Source organism: Arachis hypogaea, chromosome 6 (assembly GCF_003086295.3).
Source record: "Arachis hypogaea cultivar Tifrunner chromosome 6, arahy.Tifrunner.gnm2.J5K5, whole genome shotgun sequence".
In the NCBI taxonomy this organism is placed as follows: Eukaryota; Viridiplantae; Streptophyta; class Magnoliopsida; order Fabales; family Fabaceae; genus Arachis; species Arachis hypogaea.
The window spans coordinates 117,404,184-117,429,549 of record NC_092041.1 but is presented as its reverse complement, the minus strand read 5'-3'; the positions used below and the strand labels follow the sequence as shown (position 1 = coordinate 117,429,549).

The 25,366-nt window shown below is 32.7% G+C and overlaps 4 protein-coding genes across 11 annotated transcripts; 1 reads left to right on the top strand and 3 right to left on the bottom strand.

The window, feature by feature from the left end:
• The first annotated feature begins 280 nt into the window (after positions 1-280).
• LOC112756169 (uncharacterized) lies at positions 281-7,493 on the top strand. 2 transcript variants are annotated; one of them, XM_025804628.2, is made up of 16 exons: positions 281-518; positions 1,549-1,990; positions 2,077-2,302; positions 2,392-2,637; positions 2,747-2,865; positions 3,324-3,422; positions 3,553-3,640; positions 3,800-4,029; positions 4,237-4,418; positions 4,617-4,816; positions 5,116-5,454; positions 5,586-5,687; positions 5,808-6,105; positions 6,223-6,371; positions 6,458-6,742; positions 7,004-7,493. In XM_025804628.2, the coding sequence occupies exons 2-16, from the start codon at positions 1,692-1,694 to the stop codon at positions 7,244-7,246; spliced, it is 3,105 nt and encodes a 1,034-aa protein (XP_025660413.1). In that variant the 5' UTR covers positions 281-518; positions 1,549-1,691; the 3' UTR covers positions 7,247-7,493. The 2 variants fall into 2 exon arrangements, with proteins under 2 accessions (XP_025660413.1, XP_025660414.1); XM_025804629.2 differs by having other exon boundaries at positions 285-518; positions 1,614-1,990.
• LOC112756170 (uncharacterized) lies at positions 7,459-12,568 on the bottom strand. The gene is made up of 6 exons (XM_025804630.3): positions 12,337-12,568; positions 11,525-11,790; positions 10,625-10,883; positions 9,738-9,917; positions 8,376-8,531; positions 7,459-7,874 (listed from the first exon to the last, which is right to left on the bottom strand). Exons 1-6 carry the CDS (start codon positions 12,364-12,366, stop codon positions 7,710-7,712), a joined length of 1,056 nt encoding a protein of 351 aa, XP_025660415.1. The 5' UTR covers positions 12,367-12,568; the 3' UTR covers positions 7,459-7,709.
• Positions 12,569-14,446: 1,878 nt separating this feature from the next.
• LOC112756167 (probable inactive heme oxygenase 2, chloroplastic) lies at positions 14,447-17,482 on the bottom strand. 2 transcript variants are annotated; one of them, XM_025804627.3, is made up of 5 exons: positions 16,894-17,482; positions 16,320-16,543; positions 15,583-15,690; positions 15,340-15,479; positions 14,447-14,799 (listed from the first exon to the last, which is right to left on the bottom strand). In XM_025804627.3, the coding sequence occupies exons 1-4, from the start codon at positions 17,339-17,341 to the stop codon at positions 15,387-15,389; spliced, it is 873 nt and encodes a 290-aa protein (XP_025660412.1). In that variant the 5' UTR covers positions 17,342-17,482; the 3' UTR covers positions 14,447-14,799; positions 15,340-15,386. The 2 variants fall into 2 exon arrangements, with proteins under 2 accessions (XP_025660412.1, XP_025660411.1); XM_025804626.3 differs by having other exon boundaries at positions 14,447-14,796.
• Positions 17,483-18,006: 524 nt separating this feature from the next.
• LOC112756166 (uncharacterized) lies at positions 18,007-24,816 on the bottom strand. Of its 6 annotated transcripts, none has more exons than XR_011862958.1 (10): positions 23,726-24,816; positions 21,631-22,800; positions 20,402-21,496; positions 20,159-20,200; positions 19,508-19,584; positions 19,157-19,241; positions 18,999-19,053; positions 18,794-18,895; positions 18,618-18,716; positions 18,007-18,516 (listed from the first exon to the last, which is right to left on the bottom strand). XR_011862958.1 is itself a non-coding variant. In XM_025804624.2 (10 exons), exons 1-10 carry the CDS (start codon positions 24,500-24,502, stop codon positions 18,406-18,408), a joined length of 3,645 nt encoding a protein of 1,214 aa, XP_025660409.1. In that variant the 5' UTR covers positions 24,503-24,816; the 3' UTR covers positions 18,007-18,405. The 6 variants fall into 6 exon arrangements, 2 of the variants coding, with proteins under 2 accessions (XP_025660409.1, XP_025660410.1); XR_011862959.1 differs by having other exon boundaries at positions 18,999-19,042; XR_003179200.3 differs by having other exon boundaries at positions 21,631-22,803; positions 23,726-24,806.
• Positions 24,817-25,366: the final 550 nt, after the last annotated feature.

Here is a 25,366-nt window from a genome sequence, read left to right as displayed (position 1 = left end):
TACCGACTAATATTAATCACTTTTAAAATATTTTGGAGAATAAATGATCATTTGTATTAATAAAAGATGAAAACGCTGACGTATATATCCACACTAAATTGAAACTGAACTTATACCCACGCAAGATGTTCACCATGTGACAAAAAATTCGAATTCACGACCTCTTAAGTAAGTACAGAGAAATTATACTATTTGAGTAATAACTCCTGGACAAAATACAAATATATATTTTTTATAAAAGTAAAATTATAAATAAATAATTTGAAGAACAAAATTAATTAATTAATTAATTAAAATAAAAAATGATGGAAATGGTGGTGGGTGTGTTATGGTCGCAGGTTCAAAAGAATATGCCGTTGTTATGTTCCTCTTCCTCACAAACATTCTCAGATGCCAACTTTGTGTTGTGTTCTTATGCACTCTTACTTCTATTTTCTTCTCATTTCTTTAATTCCTTCACATGCGCGCTTTTTCTTCCTTTCTCACCCTCCTTCTCCTCTCTCTACATAGATTAGAAGGTAATCGCAATTTTCCCTCTTCTTAATTCTCATTTTTTTATTATTATTTTTATTGTTGTTGTTATTGTTATTTTCTCTTTATATTCAATTTTCGTGCTTTTCTTTTTGTATTGTTTAAACGTTGGGAACGTGGAGATTGTTATGGTCGGTGTTTATCATGTTGCAGTTAAGTTTGAAAAATGTTTTTTTTTTCTCTTTTTTCTGGTTATGATGTTACGTTGCGTTGTGTTTTTTTTTTGTGGCTTTGAAGGTTTTGGTTTGGTTTGTTTCCTTATTTAAATGTTTTTCTTTGCTTTCTATGCTTCTTGTATTGCTTTAAAGTTTAATAAAGGAGGAGGAGGTAGGAGATTAGGGTTTCGGTTTCTTACCAAATTTGATTGGTCATGTTTTATTTGAAGTATACAACACTGGTAACTTGTGGTAACTGCTTTTTGTAGGAATTCAATTTTGGATTTTTTTTTGGTTATATATTTTGTTTGGTTTAAGTATGATTTACTCAGTTTTGTTTGGTATTAGTAGTTTGTTGTAGACTTGTAGTGGTTATTTTTGTTGCACTTTGTGCTTGTAACCTCCATCTGAGGTTATTGTCTTCTACCTGTTTGATGTGAATCCTGAATGAACTTCATATACTTGTGGAAAATGTAAGGATGTTGAATTGAAAAGGGAGAAGTGTTGGGAAATGAAATGGGTTATGAAGTTATAAGGGATAGTGTTTCTGGAGGATGTGATTCTAGAAGATACCTAAAAAAGAAAGAGGATGGTCCATGGAAGCATTTAAGTTGATTTGACATTGGTTCATATATTTGGCTAGTTAAAGTTATTACATTTGATCTTTGTTCATTTGGTTGTTGTGGTGGTTGAAGTTGTTGTTCTTATGTGTCCTTTGCTTTGACAAATACTTAACTGAAAGTTAACTTCATAATTAGCTTATCATTTGATGTTATTGTTCTTCTATGTGTCTATATGTGAATAATGTGATCCCATTACACTTAATTTATACTAAAGTTGCTATTATTATAATTTTGTTCAGGATATTGCTTGTGGTGTTGCTTTCGTGATTTTCTTGAACGTCTAAAGTGGACTTCATCATTGCAGGAATTCTGATAAACATTACGGCACAACTATATAGTAATATATATAGAGATTTTTTTTATTCTTGAATGAGAGATTGGTATGGGCTCTGAAAAGCAGTCTTCCGGTTTTCTCGATACGATCAAAATGGAGAGGGTTAGAACAATTCTAACCCACACTTACCCTTACCCTCACGAGCATTCCCGACATGCTATAATTGCTGTTGTTGTTGGTTGCCTATTTTTCATCTCGTCCGACAACATGCATACTCTTATAGAAAAATTAGACAACAACATTAAGTGGTGGTCTATGTATGGCTGCTTGTTTGGGTTCTTTTATTTCTTTTCGTCGCCATTTATAGGGAAGACAATCAAGCCTAGCTATTCAAATTTCAGTCGATGGTGAGTTTCTTTACCACCGAATGTTTATGTGTTCTTTATGAAAAGTTAATTAACGGCTCAAAAATAATTCCTTATCTACTTTACAGGTACATAGTCTGGATTTTAGTGGCAGCAGTGTATCATCTTCCTAGTTTCCAGTCAATGGGGGTGGATATGAGGATGAATTTATCTTTGTTTCTGACAATATATCTCTCTTCTATATTGTTTCTTCTTGTCTTCCACATTATATTTTACGGCCTCTGGTATATTGGCCTTGTTTCACGGGTGGCTGGAAAGAGACCACAGATCTTGACCATTCTTCAAAACTGCGCTGTAAGTTTGAAAGGTGATTTATTTTATTTTATCTTTTGTATTTAGGTATAAAGTGTCAGTATTGTTCTGATGCCTCCTTTTTCTAACAGGTACTTAGTGTCGCGTGCTGTGTATTTTACAGTCATTGCGGCAATCGTGCCTTTTTAAAACAGAGACCACTTGACCGTAAGAATTCTAACTGGTTTAATTTCTGGAAGAAAGAAGAAAGAAACACATGGCTTGCAAAGTTTCTTCGGATGAATGAGTTAAAGGATCAGGTTTGCTCATCTTGGTTTGCTCCAGTTGGATCTGCAAGTGATTATCCACTTTTGTCAAAGTGGGTTATTTATGGCGAGGTACCCAATATGAATATATATGATTTGTGCTATCTTCTATGTTAAATCATATGTATATTTTGATTGTACTACTTTACTCATTATAGTCATAGTTGTTTTTGTGTTTTAGATAGCTTCTTGCAATGGTTCCTGTCCTGGTTCATCAAATGAAATTTCTCCCATCTACTCTCTGTGGGCCACATTTATTGGGCTTTACATTGCAAATTATGTGGTTGAAAGGTCAACAGGGTAAGTAATTGATTTCATCATGTGCTAAATTTTGTTATTTTCTAGCATGAAGTATGAGAATCCTTTTTCCTGGCTCAAATTAATAGAAAATGTACACTATTAAGTAGTCCCCCCCCCCCCCCTTTCCTAATAATAGATATTAAGATTAGTGCATGATGAAAATTGTTTGTTGCATAACTTTTGTACGTAAGCTTTTTTTAGTGCCACCCAACTTTTCATAATTGAACGAGTTAAGGGTTAATTTTGTATATGTTGTGTTTCTGACAATGTATTTTATTTTCCCAAAACTGTTTATGTTTAGTTGTTTACTACTTCCCTTTGCAATGCAATTTGCACACTGCCATGAAGCCTAGGCTCAATAGAGCAGGATGCATATTACATCTTCATATTACTTTACATTAATATTTTCCTCATCAATTAACTTGATTGCTGTGTTCTTATGTTTGAAAAATTAACAGATGGGCTCTCACCCACCCACTATCTGTTAAAGAATATGAGAAGATGAAGAAGAAGCAGATGAAACCTGATTTTTTGGACATGGTTCCTTGGTACTCTGGGTATGAATTTAAAATATTATTATGTTTACCAATTACACTTTTTTCTTTGTAAAAAAAAAATTCTTGGGGATTTTGAAGGTGCCCTTTGATTGCATTCTTACACTTGCCCTTAAAATACTAAATGATGCAGAACATCAGCTGATTTATTCAAAACAGTTTTTGACCTCATTGTATCGGTAACTGTCTTTGTTGGGCGTTTTGACATGCGTATGATGCAGGTAACATTTTATTTTTCCTTTAACATTGCTTATAATATTGTATCACTGTGTCAGTTTAATATGTAGTTTGAACCTTGAAGTACTTAGATTGTTATAGTGTATCCGATGAAGTATTCAATATACAATTACTTTAACTGAAACCCTTATGTTTATCAACAGGCAGCAATGAGTAAGGTTGACGATGACAATCATAATGGTGATATTATGTACGATCATTTTAATGAGAAGGATGATTTTTGGTTTGATTTCATGGCTGATACTGGCGATGGAGGGAACTCATCTTATGCTGTTGCACGGCTTCTTGCTCAGCCTCAGCTTCGTACAGTGAAAGATGATTCTGTGGTCAAATTAAAGCGTGGAGACTTGCTAATTATTGGAGGTGATCTCGCGTAAGTTTGTTATTTCTATTTATTGTGTCTATTGTATCATCACATGATTTGATTAAGTACTATTTATTTCCTATAAGTTTCATATGAATGATAAGTTGACTCATGTTGAATGTTGATGCTGCAGTCAATGTGTCATTTGAACATTTTGAAATGTTCTGTGTCCATCTTTTAGTGCTGTTTGATGATTTTGTGTCTGCTCTGTTGTAGGTATCCTAACCCATCAGCATTCACATACGAAAGGCGCCTTTTTGTTCCTTTCGAGTATGCTCTTCAACCTCCTCCTTGGTATAAAGCAGAGCAAATAGCTGTTAACAAGCCGGAGGTACCCGATGGAGCTGAACTCAAGAACTATAAAGGACCTCAGTGTTTCGTTATTCCTGGAAACCATGGTTAGTTTCAGCTCATGATTTGTGCTCCACCATATTTTATTCGTTCTCAAGGAGATTGTTCTAAAATAATTATTATTTTTTGATTTTGTCATTTAATCTCATCCTATTTTTGAGAGGATTTCTAAATTCCGTTTCTGCCTAAAGCCAATACGATGCAGTGATTATTATTGTTATTATTTTTAATTTTTTGCTTGTCAGACTGGTTTGATGGACTCCAGACCTTCATGCGGTATATATGTCATAGAAGTTGGTTAGGGGGATGGTTAATGCCACAGAAAAAGAGTTACTTTGCTTTGGAACTCCCTAAACGGTGGTGGGTTTTTGGGCTTGATCTAGCACTCCATGGTGATATTGATGTGTACCAATTCAAATTCTTTAGTCAATTGATCAACGAGAAGGTATAATAATTTTTGCTTCCTCTTCTTTGTTGTCTTCTTACAACTTTATGTGATGGTGAAATAATTATTTTCTAAATAAGTATACTCTAAACTTAGGTAGAATAATTATTTTAGCGATCTCTTTCTTGTTTTCTCCGCAAACTTTTTACATAGGACTACTATGTTATGAGCATTTGAATAAACTTGCATTTTAAATTATTATATGACCTAGCAATGTTTGAATCATTTATTTATATGACCTATCTACATATTGAGTATACCCACTCTCGTCTCATGGTGCTTCTTTTCTCTTTGTCAAGGTTCAAGAGGATGATTCTGTGATCATCATAACCCATGAACCTAACTGGCTTACTGACTGGTATTGGAACGATGTAACTGGAAAGAATATTTCTCACCTGATTTGTGATTATCTAAAAGGAAGATGTAAGCTTCGAATGGCCGGGGACTTGCATCATTACATGCGTCATACTCACACTCAAGTAAATTCAGAGGGGCCTATCCATGTACATCATCTACTTGTAAATGGTTGTGGCGGAGCATTTCTTCATCCCACCCATGTTTTCAGTAAATTTCAAAAGCTTTATGGAGTTAACTATGAATGCAAGTCTGCATATCCTTCCTTTGAAGATTCAAGCAGGGTACGTAGAATGTCTACATTATATTCTTGGGGTGTGATTTCTTGGACCCTATGTAACATGGGATACTTAACACCGGCTTCCCTTTTGCCTTTTCTAACACATGGTATAATATAATTTTTAACATGGTGCAGATTGCATTAGGAAACATACTAAAATTTCGTAAGAAGAACTGGCAATTTGATTTCATTGGAGGCATTATATATTTTATACTGGTCTTTTCAGTGTTTCCGCAAGTGAGTTTCTGTTCCTTTTTATTTTCTATTTTTTTTCCCCTCCCAAATGTTAATTACGGCTTTTGTGCTACGGTCTTACCATTTGTCACTAAATAGTGTTTTCTTTATTTTGATTTCCAGTGTAAGCTGAATCATATCCTGCAAGAGGATACATTCCCGGGTCATGTTAAGAACTTCTTGGCTACTGTGTGGAATGAATTTATATACATCCTGGAGCACTCTTATGTGTCGCTGGCAGGAGCTATAGCTTTACTGGTTGCAGCATATTCTTTTGTTCCATCCAAGTTGTCGCGGAAGAAAAGAGCAATGGTTGGAATTCTTCATGTTTCCGCTCACCTTGCTTCGGCATTGATTCTTATGTTACTTCTTGAAATAGGCGTGGAAACATGCATCCGGCATAACTTGCTGGCAACTTCAGGTGTTGTTTCAACCTTTTCAATTATTTGTGTTCATGCTTGACCTTTGTCTCTGATGATTTTGTGTTAGGATGATGAGAAAAATTATTTAGTTTCACTTTTTTGGGTATATGATCCAGGGTATCATACTTTATATCAGTGGTACCGATCGGTGGAAAGTGAACACTTTCCTGATCCCACCGGCCTCAGAGCTCGTATTGAACAATGGACGTTTGGACTTTATCCAGCATGTATCAAGTACTTAATGTCCGCCTTTGATGTGCCAGAGGTTAGAAATGGATTCTTTTTAAGTTTCAATTTTACTTATCATGATATGATTATGGAGATGATTGTTTTTCTTTCCTCCCTTTCCAGGTCATGGCTGTTAGCCGTAGCAATATTTGTAAGAACGGGTTAGAGTCTCTTTCGCGAGGGGGTGCTGTAATCTATTACGCTTCTGTTTTCCTTTATTTCTGGGTCTTCTCAACACCTGTTGTTTCTTTGGTGTTTGGAAGCTACTTGTACATTTGCATCAACTGGCTTGGCTTGCACTTTGACGAAGCTTTCTCGTCTCTACGAATAGCGAATTACAAATCATTCACGCGATTTCACATCAGGGCTAATGGCGATCTTGAAGTTTATACCCTGGCAGTTGATAAGGTAACAAACTTTAAAACCAAAATGCACCAAGTAAAACTTATAATGATAATCAATAAATAGACTTGGATTAAAGAATTATGTTGCAATAAATAGTCAGTTATTGCAATAATTTGAATCTCTCAAATTTCTTTAACACATGCAAAGTAGCAACTAGCAAGGTTCTCAAACTGTCTATAGATAACACGTAATTCGTTATGAGTTCACAGAATTGTATTTTATGAACTGTGTTAACGAAAATCGATTACGTCTTTGAATGAGCAGGTTCCTAAGGATTGGAAGCTTGATCCTGATTGGGATGGAGAGACAAAAAATCCACAACAGTTGAGCCATTTGAGAAAGCATCCAAGCAAATGGAGAGCAGCAACTTCCAACCAGGATCCAGTGCACACAGTCAAAATTGTTGACCATTTCATTATTGAAACAACACAAAACAATAGTAATAGTAATACTCAGAAGAATGACACTGTATTACAAACAGATGATAGTGATAGGACAGTTCAATGATCTGTTGATCTTGTTCTCAATTTGTAACATAAAAAAAATGTAGTAGTAGTAGTAGTAGTTGTTGTTGTTGTTGTAGTAGATTTTGTATCTGTTCTTTGTCTCTCTTCCTATTCATCTATTCTGTAAAAAAAAGGTAGTAGTGTAAATGTGCTAATCATGGTGTGTCATATAGGGTTAAAAATGGTGGGTAAAAATTATATGAAGCTACAAAATTTTATCATCTTAATCATACTAATACTTTGGAAAAGAATGTCAGAAGAATAATTTTTATGTACAAGTTACATAGAAGAGGCACTAATTGTTACACCATGCAAAATCAGCTCCTACCTTTCTATTTTATTCATCACTATCACACTTTAATTGAATATATTTCAACTTGTATTGAAATATACTGGTCCACAAAATGGATCAAAAAGTGATGGTAGCAAATAGAAAGAGATTGTGTGTTATGTTTCAATTTTCATCAGTCTGATGATAGAAAAGCTTGGTATTGAGTCCCTTTGAGAGCTTCTTGTAATTGTTCCCAGTTCCCAATTTGTTCTGATAATGGAGCTGTGTGTATCTTCACTTGACGACTGTGCAAATCTCTGTGCGGTATTCTTAGAAATTCTTGAACATCATTCAGTTTCTGGATGTATATATGAAGAAATGTCAACATTGGACTCATCTAAATAAAATATATTTCAGATTTTAAGCATGATAAGTATAAAATTTTCTGTGCTTTCATTATTTTACTTGAATATTTCAACAGTCATCTTAGACTTATATATATATATATATATGTGCAAGAATATAATATCTTTTTAAAATTTTATATTACTAAATTTTTTTTAAGTCAACTAACTTAATTAAATAATTCTTGTTCACAATGTACTAATTATATTTATCAAATTTAAGTCATTACCTCAATCTAATCTAATACTCATGTTTTAAGTACATTCATACTAAAATTGATTCCCCCACTTAATTCAATAATTGTGAAATTTGCTTAAATATCAAATATTAGATTTTTACTAACCTTTATAGAAAAAATATATTTATTTTTTTAACCAAACTTAAAAGTGAGAATTAAACATTGTAAAAAAGAAAAGAAAAGAGTGAATATTTTGGTGGTGGACATGTGCCTTACAGTGAGATTTTTCAGAAGATCCTCATAATAGAGAACAATGTGGTGAGTGTTGTTAAAATATTCAATGGCTTTTGAAGCTGTCTCTTCTGTTTCCTTCAGTTCTGATTCCAGTAACGTGGTGTTGATCCATGGCTTGTATTTGGCAAGAATTTTAGCCTGCAAAATTAGCAAACCCTAGTTGTTAAAATTTAGTAATTTTATTTACTCTTCATATCAACTCGGTAGATTAATTATTATATAGCACATGTTTGGTTTTACTTTATTCTAATTAAAAAGTGGCTTTTCAACTAAATGCTATCTCTTTGCAGCAGCAATTTGATTATAAACTTCTCACAATTTGCAACTACATGTTATTTATTTAGTTTTACTTTTCAATATATTAGAAAACCAATAAAGTACCTTTAAAAAAAGAGTACTCAATATTAGTAAACATGTAGAAAGCAAAAAAAAAAAAAGGATAGATAAGAATCTATTTTTTGAAAAGGAAAAAGTAGAAATTATTTTCTCCCTTATTTTTAGAAAAAGAAATAACATAAAAAAACACTAATTTACAACTTTCTGCAAATGTTAGTAGAAAAATTGTAGATTTTAAAATTTATAAATAAAATATTATTATATACTGAACACTCCTACACTAATATGAAAATGCAAATATTATTAATTAATTATATATTTAAATTATTTTTTAATTAACAAAATTAAGAGAACATATATTAATTATTAAAAAATATTAATATCAAAATAGTATCTTCTACAGAGAGTGTAGGTGTTACGGAATTATTTTTTATTCCCCTTAACAAATAAATAAAAGAAATTCATGCAAGAAATGAAGAAAGTGAAAAGTCATTCTAGGGAGAAAAAACAGTAAGAATTTACTTTATTTAATATTAATTAATTATTATAATATTTAAGGTTTGTTTGGATGAATTCTAAAAAAATTTTTTTTTGAGTTTTTTTAAAAAGATTTTATAAAAAAATAAAAGTAATTTTTATATTTGAATATCTCATGTAAAAAGATTTTTTTATTTATCAATTATGTTTGGGTATAATAATATAAAAGTATTTTTTTGTTTATTTATTACATGAAAAACATCTTTTTTTAAAGAAAAAAATCTTTTAAAAAAAGATATAAATTGTAACTTCTCAAAAAAAATATTTATTTTATTTTTCTAGTACTTTTATTTTTATTACTAAAAGTTTGCCAAACACACTAAAAAATAAAAAAATATTAAAACAATATTTTTTATCAAAATAATAACATCCAAACAAACACTTAATAAATATTAAATAAAATAAATTATAATTACTTTTAGCTAATATTTTTTTTTACTAAACACTTCTGAAAGTAAAATATGGAAAGACCTCTAATGGAGAGTGAACATGAGACTTGTGGGTTCCATTCAATGGCTTGGCATCTTTGTCATATGAATTTGCTAAAACAGATACCATTCTGCGAAGCAAATTTCTTCTGAAAAGAAATATTACTGAAACCTTTCTCCTTTCAAAGTATTTCACTATCTCCTCATGATTCTCCATCAAACCCTGAAATATATTATGTAGTGTATAACATAATAATCACATCTTTGGAAAATTACTAAATATCCACACTTTTTGTCAATATAATTTTTCATTTATAAATTATATGTACTATTTTTAACCATTGAATGAATACATATATAATTTTATTAACTTGTGTCATTTTATTACCTCTTAGTAAATTCTAGTGGTATTAATTTTTATCATCATCAAATAATTGTGCTAGCTAGCATGATATTACACTTACACTTTTTTATAATAAAAAAAGTTTTCTAATGATGTAAACAATATTACATACGGCAATGAGTTATAACTTATAACTCAAATGGCATAGTCTCCTCATACTCATTTAAGAGGTCATGTTAAAAAAATGTCCTTCTTCATTTTTTTTTATCTTTTATCGTATTTAATTAAATATAATTTTTATTCAAATACAAAAAATTAAAAATTAAAAAACTTAAGGAAAAGTAAGATTGATAGGTAAAAAGAGTTTGATACTAATACACTGTTAACATAAAATTATACACAGTTCCATCGGATTTATATATTTAAAATATTTTTGGAATAAGTAGTAAATTTAAATTAAATTTTACTGATATAATAATAATACACGACTAAATGTGTGTGTAAAACTCTTTTATATTCGCTTTTAGCGTATAGAAAATTAAACTCAAATAAAAAAAATTGAATAATATATATTGATTTGTAGAAACCTGATTGAGCATCCATTTGAATCCCAAAGCTGAAGTGCATTGATTCTTGGAAGCACTAGTGAACCAATCAAGATTGTAAAGTGTGTCCATTGTCTTCAAAATTGAAGAAACATTTTCTCTTCTTTTTTTCAAAGAGAATATCTCACCATTGGAGCTTACATTGCCATGGCTGTTCAAAAATGTCTCAAACCATCCACTTCCTGATCTTTGCATTGATAGGATCACAAAAAACCTAACAGGATTACATGCACATTCCTCTCTGTATTCACATCCACAAATCATTGATTAATTATTAATTAAATTAAACTCATGAAAAATAATCTCATTATTAAATAATATAATAAACCCACAAAACAATTTTTTTAAAAAAGAAAGCAACAAGTGATGATCATCCCTAATATTATTTTTTATATGTATATAAATCTTTACCATATTAATAATTTCAATATTTTAAAACTTAATAGTGATCTAGCTAGCTAGTAGCTAGTCATGTATAATTAATATGTATGATCAACTAATTTTTTTTAAATAAATTCTTATTAACATACCAAAATACAATAAAAGAGATAGGCTTGTATCAAAAAATGAAATACTTAAAACAAAATCTTGTATAAAATATAGGAAGAGTTTCAAGTATACTGAAACACCCGTATTTCAGTTATTTTAACTGTTTGATCTAAATTATAAAAAAATATATATAATATATTAATTAAAATCAACGTTAAAACAACTGAAACACCGATATTTTTGGTACACTTGAAATTTTTTCTAAAATATATCTGAAAGTATTCATAACGATACATACATCAAATATAGATTTAACAGCAATACTTTGAAGGATAGGCTTGTATGAATTATGGCAAACAAATTATTAAAGAGAAATGAAGATTATTAATTTACCTGTTATAAGTTTTGGGTTGTGGATAATGCAAGTAGGGAAGTTCCCATTGTTCCACACCATAAGGATAACAAGATGATGAATGGTTATTATTACTATTAAAGACTTTACTTCTAAGTTCCAACAACTTTGTATTTGCTCTAATAATAACCCTTGGATGCTCTAAATTAATTGAGCAAAGATACATTCCACAAACTGCAGTGATGACCAAAACTACCAACCCATATGTTAATGGAGATTTCTTAATAGATTTTATGTCCACATAGTCCTGTAATCATGAAATTGATACTATATTATATATATATGCCATTCATATGTCATAATATTATAATAACTTTGAAGGAAAAAAAATAATATCAAAATAGATATAAATAATAAGGTTCTCTATCTTAGCTATTATACTTGAAATGAAGCATACATAAAATCTAAAAGCTTATTCATTAAAATTTAAAAGTAGGAGGCTAGAAACTTGTAATAGTAATAACATGTTTAAATAAACCTAATCAAACCATAATGTATAAACTATACATACCAAACTCATATTTATTCAATAAAAAAAATGAATAATCTTCTCCTTTTAAGAATTTAAGGAATCCGTCAATACATGAAAACTAATTTGGCAGCTGAATGTAAGTCCAATGATTTGAATGAGAAAAAAAAAAGAGAAAAATTTCAAATAATTAAGAAATATATAGTTCTTCAATGATTTGAAAACAATAGAACATCTAGAATAATTTGAAATATAAAAGAAATTAAAATTACCATCTAATGATTTATTTGGATTAATATATATAATTAAGTCTAAGTCTCTCACCTTGTGAATAAGAAGTGTATCTTCAATCATCTTCTAATCTTCTTCAAAAGAAAGCTAAGAAGGAAAGAGAAATTAAAGGACAAAGACAGAGACCCTCTTCTTCCTCTTTGATTTTGTTGAACTCCTCAAATCTATGCCATGTTTTTGAAGTGTTATATATAATTACATATATATGTTCATAGTTTCGAGGTTTCCACATGAAGTTCTACGTTGTCAAATTCTACAATAGTTTGCTTTGATATTATAATATTTAGTTTCTTTATTAAACTTTTCAACTTAATCTACACGGAAGACATAATAATCATTACCAAAATTTTTAATATATGGCAATATATATGAACACCTGTTTATTATGCACAAATTTTACGTTAACTGGTGTGTATAATATAAATTGAATCCAGATAATTATATTTATATTATATATTTGTAAGCGTCAGTTGAATTAAAAAAAAATTATGTTAGATAACTAATGACTTTTTGAATAACATGAAGAACGACTTCTAAAATTGGTTCAATTCAGGTAAAATACATTATATTTCAAATTATTTACCTAAAATTTAATATTAGAATAATCATTCACACACTTAATGAATTGAACATCTAATATATCCATTATTCACATTATTTAATATTTTCATTGTCTACCTATATTTTTTCTTAAAAAGATGTTTGCTGTGAAGAATTATTCGATGAGGAGACAACAACAAAAGAGAATGAAAAGTCTAACATCAATTAAGTTCTTTGGTATAAGGAATAGTATCAAAGTCCAAGAAAATAATAAAGAAAAAAAAAAAGAAATAGTAACGTATTTCGAGAACAGGGTCACATAAAAATTTAAGATTGCTATTTTGTTTTTATTCAGAGTAAATAAACTATCATTTTTAATAATAAAAATTTAAAATTTAATAAATTTATTCTAAGCTTTCAATAATTTAGTCTTTTATTTTATTTATTTGGACTTTGGTCACACTGCTGGTTGAGTAGCACAAGAAAATGGGTAAGCACTTTTACAGCCGTGTATCTAGCTGAGACTGTGTCACATGAGAGCTTAATTTAAAAGAATAAAATAAAATAAAGAAATAAATGTAACAATATTTGTTATTCATTTGTTTTTATAGTTAAATAAATTTATATATATTATATTGTCAAGCATTGGATCTAGTAGCATTGTATTAACATCATGAAAATATAAAACCAAAGGTGACGAGAATAACACAATCACACAGAATAAATTCTACAATGTTCTAATATAATAATGAATTAATGAGGAGACTATATATTTTTCATAAAAAAAGATTATTAATAATGAATTAATGAACTGTGTGACACTACTTTTTTTCCCCACCTAAAAGATCAGTTGATAAATAAGAAAACTTCAACTTATTATGATTATTATGTTTGGAAAATTTCATTGCTAATATGTAATGCACGTCATTACATACTGATAGTTGGCGCCATGATAAAAGCATCACTACTACTTATCTAAATAAATTATTATGTAGATTCATAATTTAATGGCATATGAACAGCTGTATGTTACTATGACTTAAGGTATTCGTCAAATAATAGTTTATGCCATTTTATGCCTATCAAGATTCAAGATCATAATTTAATCTTTATAACAGGATTAACATCCATGATGAAATAAATTATTTTGAAGAGTCATATAAATATTATTAGCTGTAAGAAACATAAAGTTTAAAATTGTTCTAAATCATTGTTAAGAAATTTTCTTAACACAAAATCATTATTAAAAATACTTATGTTTCATTAAATATTAATATACTTATAACTAAACGCTAAACTACACAAATTGCATAGGTAAGCATATAATTCTCGGGCGGAATTATAAATTTGTACAACTATTGTTTAACTTCGGTAGCTTATACATTATATTTTTAGGGGGGAAAATATTTTTAATGCACCAAAGATGTAAAATATTTTATAATCATATTCGTCCTTTTATATGGCTATTAAGTATTAAGTATTAACACAAAACATAAAAACATAATAAATTTTTTGCTGATGTAATAATATATAATTAAATGTATACGTGAAATATCATTATGCTAACGGCGCATAAATAAACATTAAATCGATACACAATTCAAAACACAAAACATGCTTCTAAACTTTCTAAATGTTTGCAGAGGCACTTACATATCATTTACCAATCAATTTATACAAAATTGCGAACTTTGCTTGGAATCCTATCTAGTCATATGGCAATCATGAATTTCATTAGCTACTAATAACATTCAAATTACTAAAAAAATTTCATGTGCTGATCCCAAAAATGAAGCCACATAGAGAAGACACAAGTTGGAAATAACGGCCATAGTAGAATCTTTATATCTTCAGTAATAATACTATAGTGATGATGAATATCTCTACAACTATAATATAAAACTTTTTGAGGTCTTCATCTTGTTGGCCAAATCCATAGCCAATATAACGCACCTGCTAAGAAAAATGAAAACATTATCAATATTTGCTATGAGAAAAATGGTTGCCAAAACACATCATATGCCGATTGCCATGATTACTTAGGCCTAAACAATAGATTACCATAACTATACCTGCATTGAAATGCAAGAAAAAAGGATATTTTAGTGCATTAAAATATGAAAGCATCAATTTCTTTTAGTAAATTATATTGACCTTCCCACTTGAAATTTCACACATAGCACCCCTTGATTTGTCATGCCTATATTGACCTTCGGAGAGGTCAGTGTAATGTTGTCTTGACTCTTTGAATGTCAATGTAATTTACCCCATTTTTTTCTCTTTTTCTCTTCAGTTTAAGCACTAAAAGCAAAATAAATGTTTTTTTCATTTTCTGATTGACAATGATCATCATTTTCTAGGAAAGTACCAAGAATATATATATTTTCCAATAATGCATCAAGCATTACTAAGTTGGGATAAACTCTCCTTCATTAACTAAAAGTCCAAAATATCAAAGTTAGTTAAGGGAAGAATAGGTATTTCTAGAGGACATACCATGGAAAATGTCAATGTTGTTACAAGGAAAGGATACAAAACTCTCTTCATAAGATGATGAGACGGACAATCTGGCTCAAATACCGGAATGACTTGGTTGTTTCTCTTAAGCATTTGTTTTTATCATCTCGAGGCCAATGCTGCATCAACCAGAATCACCAGTAAGCAATATGAATGTGTCAGAATCTGAATTTGATGCTGACTTGCAAAAGCTATAAGTAAAAATGATTATTAGAAGTTAACCTCTGCAAGCATGTTGAGATTCTCGCGAACACCCTTTAGCAACTCCGCTGGATCACCTTCCCACCTATAGAGTTCTAGCTCCTTCCCTTCGAAGATCTTTTGAGAAACCTGAAAGAAACAACAAAATGATCAGCTTTTCGGTCATGTTCAGCAATGATGCAGACCTCCTACACGCATTAACTATGTCTGTTCAGAAAGAGTACTGATAAAACAGTACTCTCTCAATTCCCTTTTATCTATCACTTTCTTTTTGTTCTACGGATGTATCCAGATATATTAATCTAGGGATGTACCAATAATGTGACAGTGACAGGTAAAAGAGAACAAAAAGGATTAATTGTTGCAAGTTTTATTACGTGACGAATTTATTCAATTATTTTATGAGCAAAATGGTGAAAGTTGCCTTCTTGCACTCATATATCTTACCCACAAAATCTTTCAGAAGCTCATAAATACACAAAGAAATTCAGGGCACCAATTGGTAGAATTGGTGATTGCAAGGGAGCTAAAAATATTCTATCATATCTATATTCATCTACACAAAAAAATCATCCATAGGCTCATAGATACCAAAGCTATCTATCACTTTTACATGGTTAATTGAAATCAACAAAATATGATAAAATGTATTAGAGATGATATAATCATTCATGATGCCTCCTCCGATCAGCTTAAGTTTTTGGGATGAGTGGTTTCATGACAAAATGATACGATGACAAAGAGTATAATCGTTGTACCTGCTTTGCTATGACCTGACCACCGGCTATGTGAGAAAAATATATGTTGTAGAAATGGGAGAGAAACAAGGGAGGGCTTCTCTCGGCAAGTTCCTCCAAATATTTGGCATAAGTCAGTCCCGGCGAGCGAGGATTCGGAATCGCAAGTCCTTGCTGCTCAAACCCTTCCAAATCCTTTGCAATCCCTTCTGACCTTTCCAACCCAGTTTTCCTAAAGTAAGCATCTGTAATACGAAAGTCGTCAACACAACCGAATTTTCCCCTCCAAAACAACCAACCGTTAATAGAAATTATTGTCAGCATCACAGCATTATAATTTCAGAAGTTTCTACAGCTGCAATAGCACTATAGCAGTGCTTTTACACTCAAAAGTTTCAACAATCCTATTATGCTCCTATTGATCCATGCCATTCTCGAGGATTAATTCAATTACCAGTTCAATTAATTTGGCTACTATCTATGCAATCGATTACTTAGATTCGAATTATGATAAATTGACAAAATAGTGAAAATACTAAAAAAAATTAAGGTAAGAAACGCAATCTATGTTAACTACATGAAGAATTAAGCTTACAAGAGACGTGATCAGAGTCGTCGACGATGCGTTCGACGGTGTTGAAGACAAGTTTGGAATCAACCAAGTAACGGAGGAAGCCTTGAACGGATGGATGCCACGCGTCAGAAGCAGGACCGTTGGATGATGATGATTCTTCTTCTTTGTTTTCGGGGGACTTGGGAGTAGCATTGTTGTTGCGAAGCCTCATAGCAACGAACCTCATCTCTTCGGTGATGCCGGTTGTCTCTCCAGGATAGAGCCTCCGGTACCTGTTCCTCTTCTTCAACGGAGGAGTAGTGGTGGAAGCGTTGGGATTGGGAGCGCATAAGCATAAGGAGAAGGTACGAGTGTTAGTGATGAAGTTGAGGTTCTTGGAAGGTGAAGTTGAGGAGGTGGAGGTGGTTATGGTGGTTGGTGGTGTGGATAAGCATAGTTGAGGTTGAAGAGCTTTTGCCGTTAGCAACATCTCTCATGCTTTGCTTCTGCTATCTTAATTCGCTTCCCAAATTTCTTTTCTTCTCTTTTATGTTCGTTTTTTCGCATAACACTTAACACTACCTAAATTATATCAAATCTAAATTAATCTCACTTAACTGAAGCTATTCATAGATTCTCCAGAATATGTGCTAGGCTTATGATATTTTTAAAATATCTTTTAATTCATTATATATAAAAATTTAATTTTAATTTACTGCCGGTATAAAATACATACAATCATATCTATTTTTTGAATGATTATTTACAAAATTTAGTTATAATGTATCGAAATTAAATTTTATATATAATTCATAAAAAATATTATTTTAAAGATTCGAATTCAAATTTTTTTAATTATTGAATTATAAACCATTTATCATCTTAACTCATTTTTTATTATTTTTATAATATTTAATAAATAAAAGAGTGAATTTAAAGTTGGCAACAAGCAATAAATTTTTTTTTTAAGAAACCCAACAATGTTTTCAGTTCAGTCTTATAATAATTATTATTTAACTTTGGAATGCACGCAAAGGGGAAAAAAGTTGGTAATTCAATCTGTGTAATGAAATAGGTTAACCTCGTACTAGACCATCTAGCTTGTGCGAGCAAATAGGGAAGGACAAATGCAATTATGCAGAGAACAACATATGATTGTTATGTGAAAATAATCAATAATCAATGATATATATACATAAGTAATGATCATATTTCCTATTTATTATGTACAAGAGACGCTGATTACAAACCCCAAAATAGCAGACCTACAAGACACAAGGTTCATGAAAATTTGAAGCAACAAATGAATGATTGGGGAATGGAAATGTACAACTAAGGCCAAGCCAAAAAACAAATGAGAAGGCTTGCAAGAAATTTGTCAGTCCTAAACTTGTTAATGCTATCATGCTACGATCAGATCTAACCATAAGATCTATGAACTTCTCATGCAGTTGACATGCGAATGTCGCACACCAGAAGCCGTGTAAACCGTACACCTAGCTGAACTCTTTTCAGAAGTATTTACAAATCTCGCAAAGAAGCATCATCACAAGCTCAAGTATAGAATGCTCTCAATTTCTGTAAGAACTTCAATGTCTCTATATATGAAGGGTCTGCGCGGCTCAACGGCTTGCAAGAATTTATATGATCTGTTGACTCCAATACCTGTTTCAAAAATTTGAAGATACGTAGAAAATAAATTAAATTGCAATACTGCAAATAAATTATTGAATTCATTTTCATCTGCGATTTCATAATATACTTACAACTAGTTCCCCAAATCCTGGATATGCAGACTCGATTGGTACAATTTCCAGTCGGAAGGCCCATCCACCATAACCTTCAACAATTGGAGTTACCTTCGTCTGCAAAAACAGCCAGCATTAAACTCAAAAAAAGACAACGCATACACAAACAGAAAACGCTATGAACTGCTGACCACCTCGCAAAAACTGAGAACATCAAGCATCCCTTTCTTGTGAAGGTGACGAATATAGTCATTAAGCTGTATCAATCTTGTAGACCCACTTCTTAGCTCCCCAATCTATTAAACATTAAAAACTCTTAAAGATCTTTCAAACGTAGCAATGAGAAAGATTAAACAATCATACATAGTCGAATGTTAACAAGTGACTTCTGATACTAACCGTTGGAGCAGGACGTAGCACAAGGCCCATTCGCCAAGGCATATCTGCAAGTTTGCTACCAAAATGTGGGCAGCTATAAAACACCTAAAACCGAACTAAAGAATAAATCAACAGAAACGGTCATTTCTTAAGCATATAATTAAGGAGTTCAAACTTACAATTCCTTTTGTATTTTTCACAAGATTATCATGTCTTTCCTCCTTTGCTTTATAAAGGATCTGCTTCACAACCAAGCCCCCCATACTGCAAAGTAGAGAAAAAAAAACCACAAAGGGAACAAGGGAAAACACAGTATGAGGCACATTATAAAATTCAACAAATGATGAGATGCAAAGATATGAAAACTGCAATTCCACAGTCAATAAAGCAATCTCTTAAGCTTGAGCTACTTGCACTACCAAAAATGGCAAAAACTTCCTCTGCGTGCATCATTCAACTCATGAATGTATAGAAGGCTAAGTGCAGTGTGTTTAAACATGCAATGTGAAAAATCCGGTAGCCATACCAACCTGTGAGTAACAAAAACAACAGGCCGATCCCCAATTCCTGCAGCAACAAGCTTCTCCAAGAGCATCGAACTAACTTCCTGCAAAATTAAAAAATAAAATAAAAACCATGTTGGTTCCTTTTTACTATATTCCGGTTCAGAGTAGTTGCAGTGGAAGTTGTCACTGTCATGTGCCCTTAATTTGCAAGCCAGATGATAACTATCAAAATTATGTCAAACTGAATAATGTAGAAAGAATCTCACAAGTTATAATCCCTCCAATTGAACAATAAGTATAACTTTAAAACGAGGACCAAATTTTTTTAAAACAAAAATCTTATTATATAAACCAATGTATTTCAGAATAGTGCTAGTTTTGACAGCATCCATTCTATAATATAAAACTATCATATATGTGATAGTAGGGCCTTAAAGAGCAACTGAAGCAAGGTTGGCAAGCCAGTTTATTAAGTATAGGTTTAAAATTGATAATTTTCTACAAACCCTAAAAAGGCTCATCGAGGATGAAATCCTGGTATTGCACACAGCAAAGTTTTCACAACTTCAAAGAAGTCTAAAAAGTCACGATAGTGATGAAGAAAATAAAATGACTCCATTTCTTAATCCACTAATATAATTATAAATAAAGTGTGGAGGAAAAAAAATATATAACCTGAAGCGGCAAGCTAGCTCCAGACCACTGTGTGAGGTTAGTCTGCATAAAGCATTTACTTGAGAGTTAGATGTAGAAGAAGGGGATCCCACACAAAACAAGCTCTAATAAAGCTTTTAGAGCTAACAACAATGAATAATTCAAGATTCAGAAACCAAACATGTCAGGGTCTAACTAAGGCAAATATTTCATGATCTCTTTTTAAGTTTTTATAGAAACATCTTAAGCTTTACTATGGAAAACCTTGTATTTGAGAGAAAACATGCGAGCCTCAGCAAAATCACTGGAAAGCCATTCACTAGGCCAAAAGGTTCCAAGCTTTCCTGCCTCCTCATCAATCTTCTCCACCAGGGTATGCATAGTTGAGGATTTGTCCTCGGATATGCGCCATGTTTTGTAAGGCCCACCACGGAGGCCATGGACAAAAACTACATCTATGGCAGGAGTATTTGCATCTAGCTTTCTTTTAGATGAATTTTTAGCGGAAGTAGCCTTAGATATGTCTTCTGAGGAATCATCTTGTCCATTTGTTTTTTTGGGACACCTCCAGTGAGGAAGATGAGGATTTATCAAGAATATCATGTCGTCATACCGAGGGCAGAAGTCATTATTACTTGTTACACCACCATCCTTATGGCTTCCATTATCAGGTGTTCCATTAAGCTGGTCATTACAAAAAATATTTAGGATTGTGGCCCTCGCATAGCTTTGTAGTTTAGGGTCACTGCAACCTGGGATTCTCCCATTAGCACAATCATCAAGCCATTTGCACCAAGTTTTATCAGCTATAATAAACTTCTTCACTTTGGGAAGAAGAGAAAGAACGGTCAACAGCCGAGCAGCATGCCTGCGGATATGAGCTGTAGGTGGAACTCGGAGACTAGATGAATCTTTCGCATCAGAGATAGGTGGTTCTCCATTGCCATTGGATTTCCTCCCCTGCCCGTCATGTGCTCTAGATGATGCATCATATGCCTCAATTGCAGCCAGCTTTTCATAATCATCATTCAACAAAAACCGCCTTAGCAAACATAAGATTCCAAAATCAACAATCATCTCCTGACAAAGAGAGTCTTCATAACAAACTTCAGTCAAAGCCTTAATCCCTTTCAAGGTAGCTACAGCAGAATCTGCAGCATCTAATTTAGGCAAACTATCTACTTTCAAATTTTTAAATGCTGCTGCTAAAGGATCCAGAGCAAGAAAATCAGCCAGCGGGGATGCATCCGCAGTATTGGAAGTAGTTTTCAATTGTTTTGCAGACAGAATAACAACTGCACTAGCTAGCTGATTTGCAACTTGTGCAGCAGAAGCAATATTGGAGTGATTGATTAAGGTCTGCAAAGGTTGACACAGGTATATTAAACTGTTGACTTGGAATTGCAACAGCGCGATTACAACATGAAATGTCATTTTTGAGTTCAATGCATATAAATCATCATGTAACAGAAAGAACAAAATCATTCCCATACCTTCACATTATCACTTTTAGGTTGACTGGTTTGTTTATCATTTGATTTCTTGATGGAACTTTGCACTTCATTTAGCAGCATGACTAACCATCCTTGAGAAACTGGCACAGCTTTTGGTCCATGGTCTTCTAATATCTGAGAAAGAATCTTTATGGCTGAAGATTGTATAGCATTAGAGGAAAATGTTCCAAAAACCCAAGGAAGAAGAATGCCTGACCATTTTTGACCCTCCTCAAGAGACAAATGGAAGTCCCCAGTACAGAGTAGTTCTAATGCCTTTGCCATTGCTTCTTGCACTTGCTTATTCTTTGATGTCTGCTTGGCAATGTCTCTCATTGAATTTAAACCTTTATCCATCACTATCTTCTGTGCCTCAGGACTTCTCTCGACAGATAACAGAAAAGCAGAAAAAGCTACCTTGGCCAGTGAAAAGTCTTCATGCTTGCAGGCCTGGGATATAGTAGAAAGAAGACTGGAACTCCAATCAGAAATAGAATCATTCAAAGGCATATTGCAGTCTTCTAACAGCAACCATGCCACCAAACTTGCATGCCACTTGACAGATCTCTCTGGTGCCAATAAAGCAGACATGATGGCGTTTCCATCTTGGTCTAGTTCTTGAATCCGAGATCTATTCAACTGTGAAGCCGTTGCCCAATTTGCCAATGCCCAGGATGCAAAAGGAACAGCAACATGTTCATAAAGCAAATCATCCCAGAGACCAGGAACTACAGCAGCGGACATATCATCTTGTGCTAATGAATTGTCATACTTACTTTCATATACGAGTGATTTAGGAGTATAATAATGCTTTAACAGTTCCTTGTGGCTGGAATTAGAAATATTGACCTGCATTAAACAGCTGGTCCTTGAAAGCCCTAAGACAGTGGTACCACCTTCAAGTATCTTGATTCCAATCCCTTTCTTTCCACTGTCACCACTACCACCATCATCATCTTCGGGTGGCTCATCCAAGTGCAAACCCCCTTCCTCAATAACTTGTAGAGCAGCAGCAATGTCCCTGGTCTCAGCATTTCCAGGCAATGACGGCTTAAAAGATACCTGTTCTGCATTGTTGCAGCTGGATGTAACAATGTCCATAATTGCAGCTACCAGCATACTCCTACCCTTCAAAGAATCCGATATATCAAGCGCACTGTGTCTTGAATGCTGCTGCCATAGCAAATAGCGCAACATACAATGTCAAAATCAGAAAAGGGCACAATCAACAATAGTTAGATTGAAGCTATCATTCATATAACATATCCATGGCAGAGAAACCAATAAATATATTATATGATATATAAAAACAATGATCAGATTATATGGGGTAAAGTATACTTTTTGTCCATAACATTGTGATTTTCTTCAAACACACCCCAAACGTTTAATCCATTCAATTTTGTCTCTAACATTTTTTCATGTCAAAATTATGCCTAAATGTTAAATCCATCTAAAACGTTAGAGACAAAATTAAAAATATCCAGGCATAGTTTTGACACAAATAAAAAACGTTAAAGTTAAAATTTAATGAACCAAAAAAGTTAAGAACAAAATTGAATGAAATTAAACATTAGAGCTATTTTTGAAGAAAATCGCAAACATTAGGGACAAAAAGTATACTTTACTTAATTATACATTACATCTCGAGCAAATAAAACAAAGCAAGATATAATTAAGGAAAGCGCAGGTTCCTTTCGGAGAGGTATCAGTATCACCTTGGGAAGCTGCATTTCACACTTTGAAGCATAAAACAAAATAAGCTTGTTAACTAGTATTATTCCTAAACTTGTGTCCTTAGTGCACTACTAACAAAATCCCACAGCTACAGAGAGATTTTGTTATATATCTGCATTTATAACATGACTCAAACACTCCTACACTAAAAACATAATTGAAATACACATGCATATGCAAATCCTAATCCTAACAGTACCAATCAAGCTTAGTGATATGTATATCTTGGAATTAACTGATTATTTCTCTAAAATCTGCGTTCAAGCTAAAATAAGCTAGTACAAAACGCCGTTAACAGGATGCTTACATAACACAATGCACAAATAAAAAAACCTTACAACACATAATCAAAATTTACCTTCTTGTTCTTGGAATTCCGCCGAGGCTGGCACGAGAAGATGAACCTCAGAAGTTTGGGAATGGCGTGAGGCCTTCCAAGCACGGCAGCAGAGACGTTAGGGTCCGCAATAAGGTATGCCAGCGCCCTCGCCGACTCCGCCTGTGCACCGCCGCCATCCTTGGGAGACGTCACAGACTCCAACAGCCAATCCACGACGGCGCCTCCGCCAGCTCCAACGATCGCCGCCCTGCGTCCAGAATTCGCAGCGGCTATATCAGCGAGCAGCGCCGCGACTCTTATCTCAAACCCTGACCGTACCTCGTGGTTCGCCGACGACAATACCGACCGCAGCGATTGCCACAGCACGGCGGCAGCTGCTCCCGTCCGCTGCGCGTGGTGGAAGATCTTCCCGAGCGAGTCCGCAGACTTCTGCGCTGCATTCTCGAGAGCACCACCTCCGTTGCCATGGTGGTGATGATCGGATTTCTGCTGCGAGTTGAAAAGCGTGATGGAGGCGACGACCGCGGAGACTACGGCGGCGGAGAGGGCGATTGCGGAGGCGCGTGAAGGAGAGTGCTGAATGAAGAGACGGTTGTTAATGCGAGGAACAGGTGGAGGGACATTTTGGGAATTTCGAAGATTAATGTTAATATCATTTTCACCGTTTTGATTATTATTATTATTAGCAAAAGAAGAAGCAGAAGAGGAAGAAGAAGGTGATTGTGATTCTGAAGAAATACTTCTTTGACGAGGGAGGCGAAGAAGGGGTCGCGTTCTAGAACAAATTCGGTGCATATTTTTTTCTTTTTTTTTTATATTCCCTCTCTCTTTGTGTATGAAAAAAAGAAGAAAAACAAAAATGGTTTTAGAGTAATAAATTGTGATTGGAAGAATTAAAAAAGGAAGTGAAAGAAGGGGTTTTGGGGGTTGAGAGAGGAAGGAAGTTGGTATGGTATTTGATTTGATTGACTTTGAGTCTCTTTGTGTAGGAAATGAAGATGGAGAGGTTAGAGGCGAATATGGCGGGAGAGACCATATCTCTCTTATTCTATTTTGTTGAGTTAGAAATGGAGCATTGTAGATCAACACTTGTTTAATTTTCTACATTTGGTCTCTGGAATATGCCAATTGCTTCAAAGAACCTTTCAGTGGGTTTTTTTTTTTTTTTGGTATACCTTTCAGTGGCTTTTAATTTTCTTGCTGAAGACATGGTTTGTTGCTTTTTGGGCCTTTGGAAATTGGACCTTTCCTTTAATATAATTACATATCTATTCAGACCAAAAATATAATACCATGAAAAACCAAAAAAAAAAAACCTAAACTAAACTAAAAACAAAAACAAAAAGACATCTATATCGTTTTTCCCTTTTTTTATTTAACGAGTTTAAACTTTAAAGCTATTTCAATTTTCAACCCATCCAAAGAAAATTAGAAAATCATTCCAAAAATTAATTTAATCGGACAATAAATTTGACACTCGTTGTTTTTCTTTTCGTGTAATTTTTCTATGATTTGAATATGTGAGTTTTCTTTAATTTCAAATGCTTTAATTTTATTAGAGATATAATTATTTATTTATATTATTTTATTAATTTAATTTTTTTAAAATAATTTTATGATATAATATAGAATATCTAATTTTTAAAACCTAAAAATCTT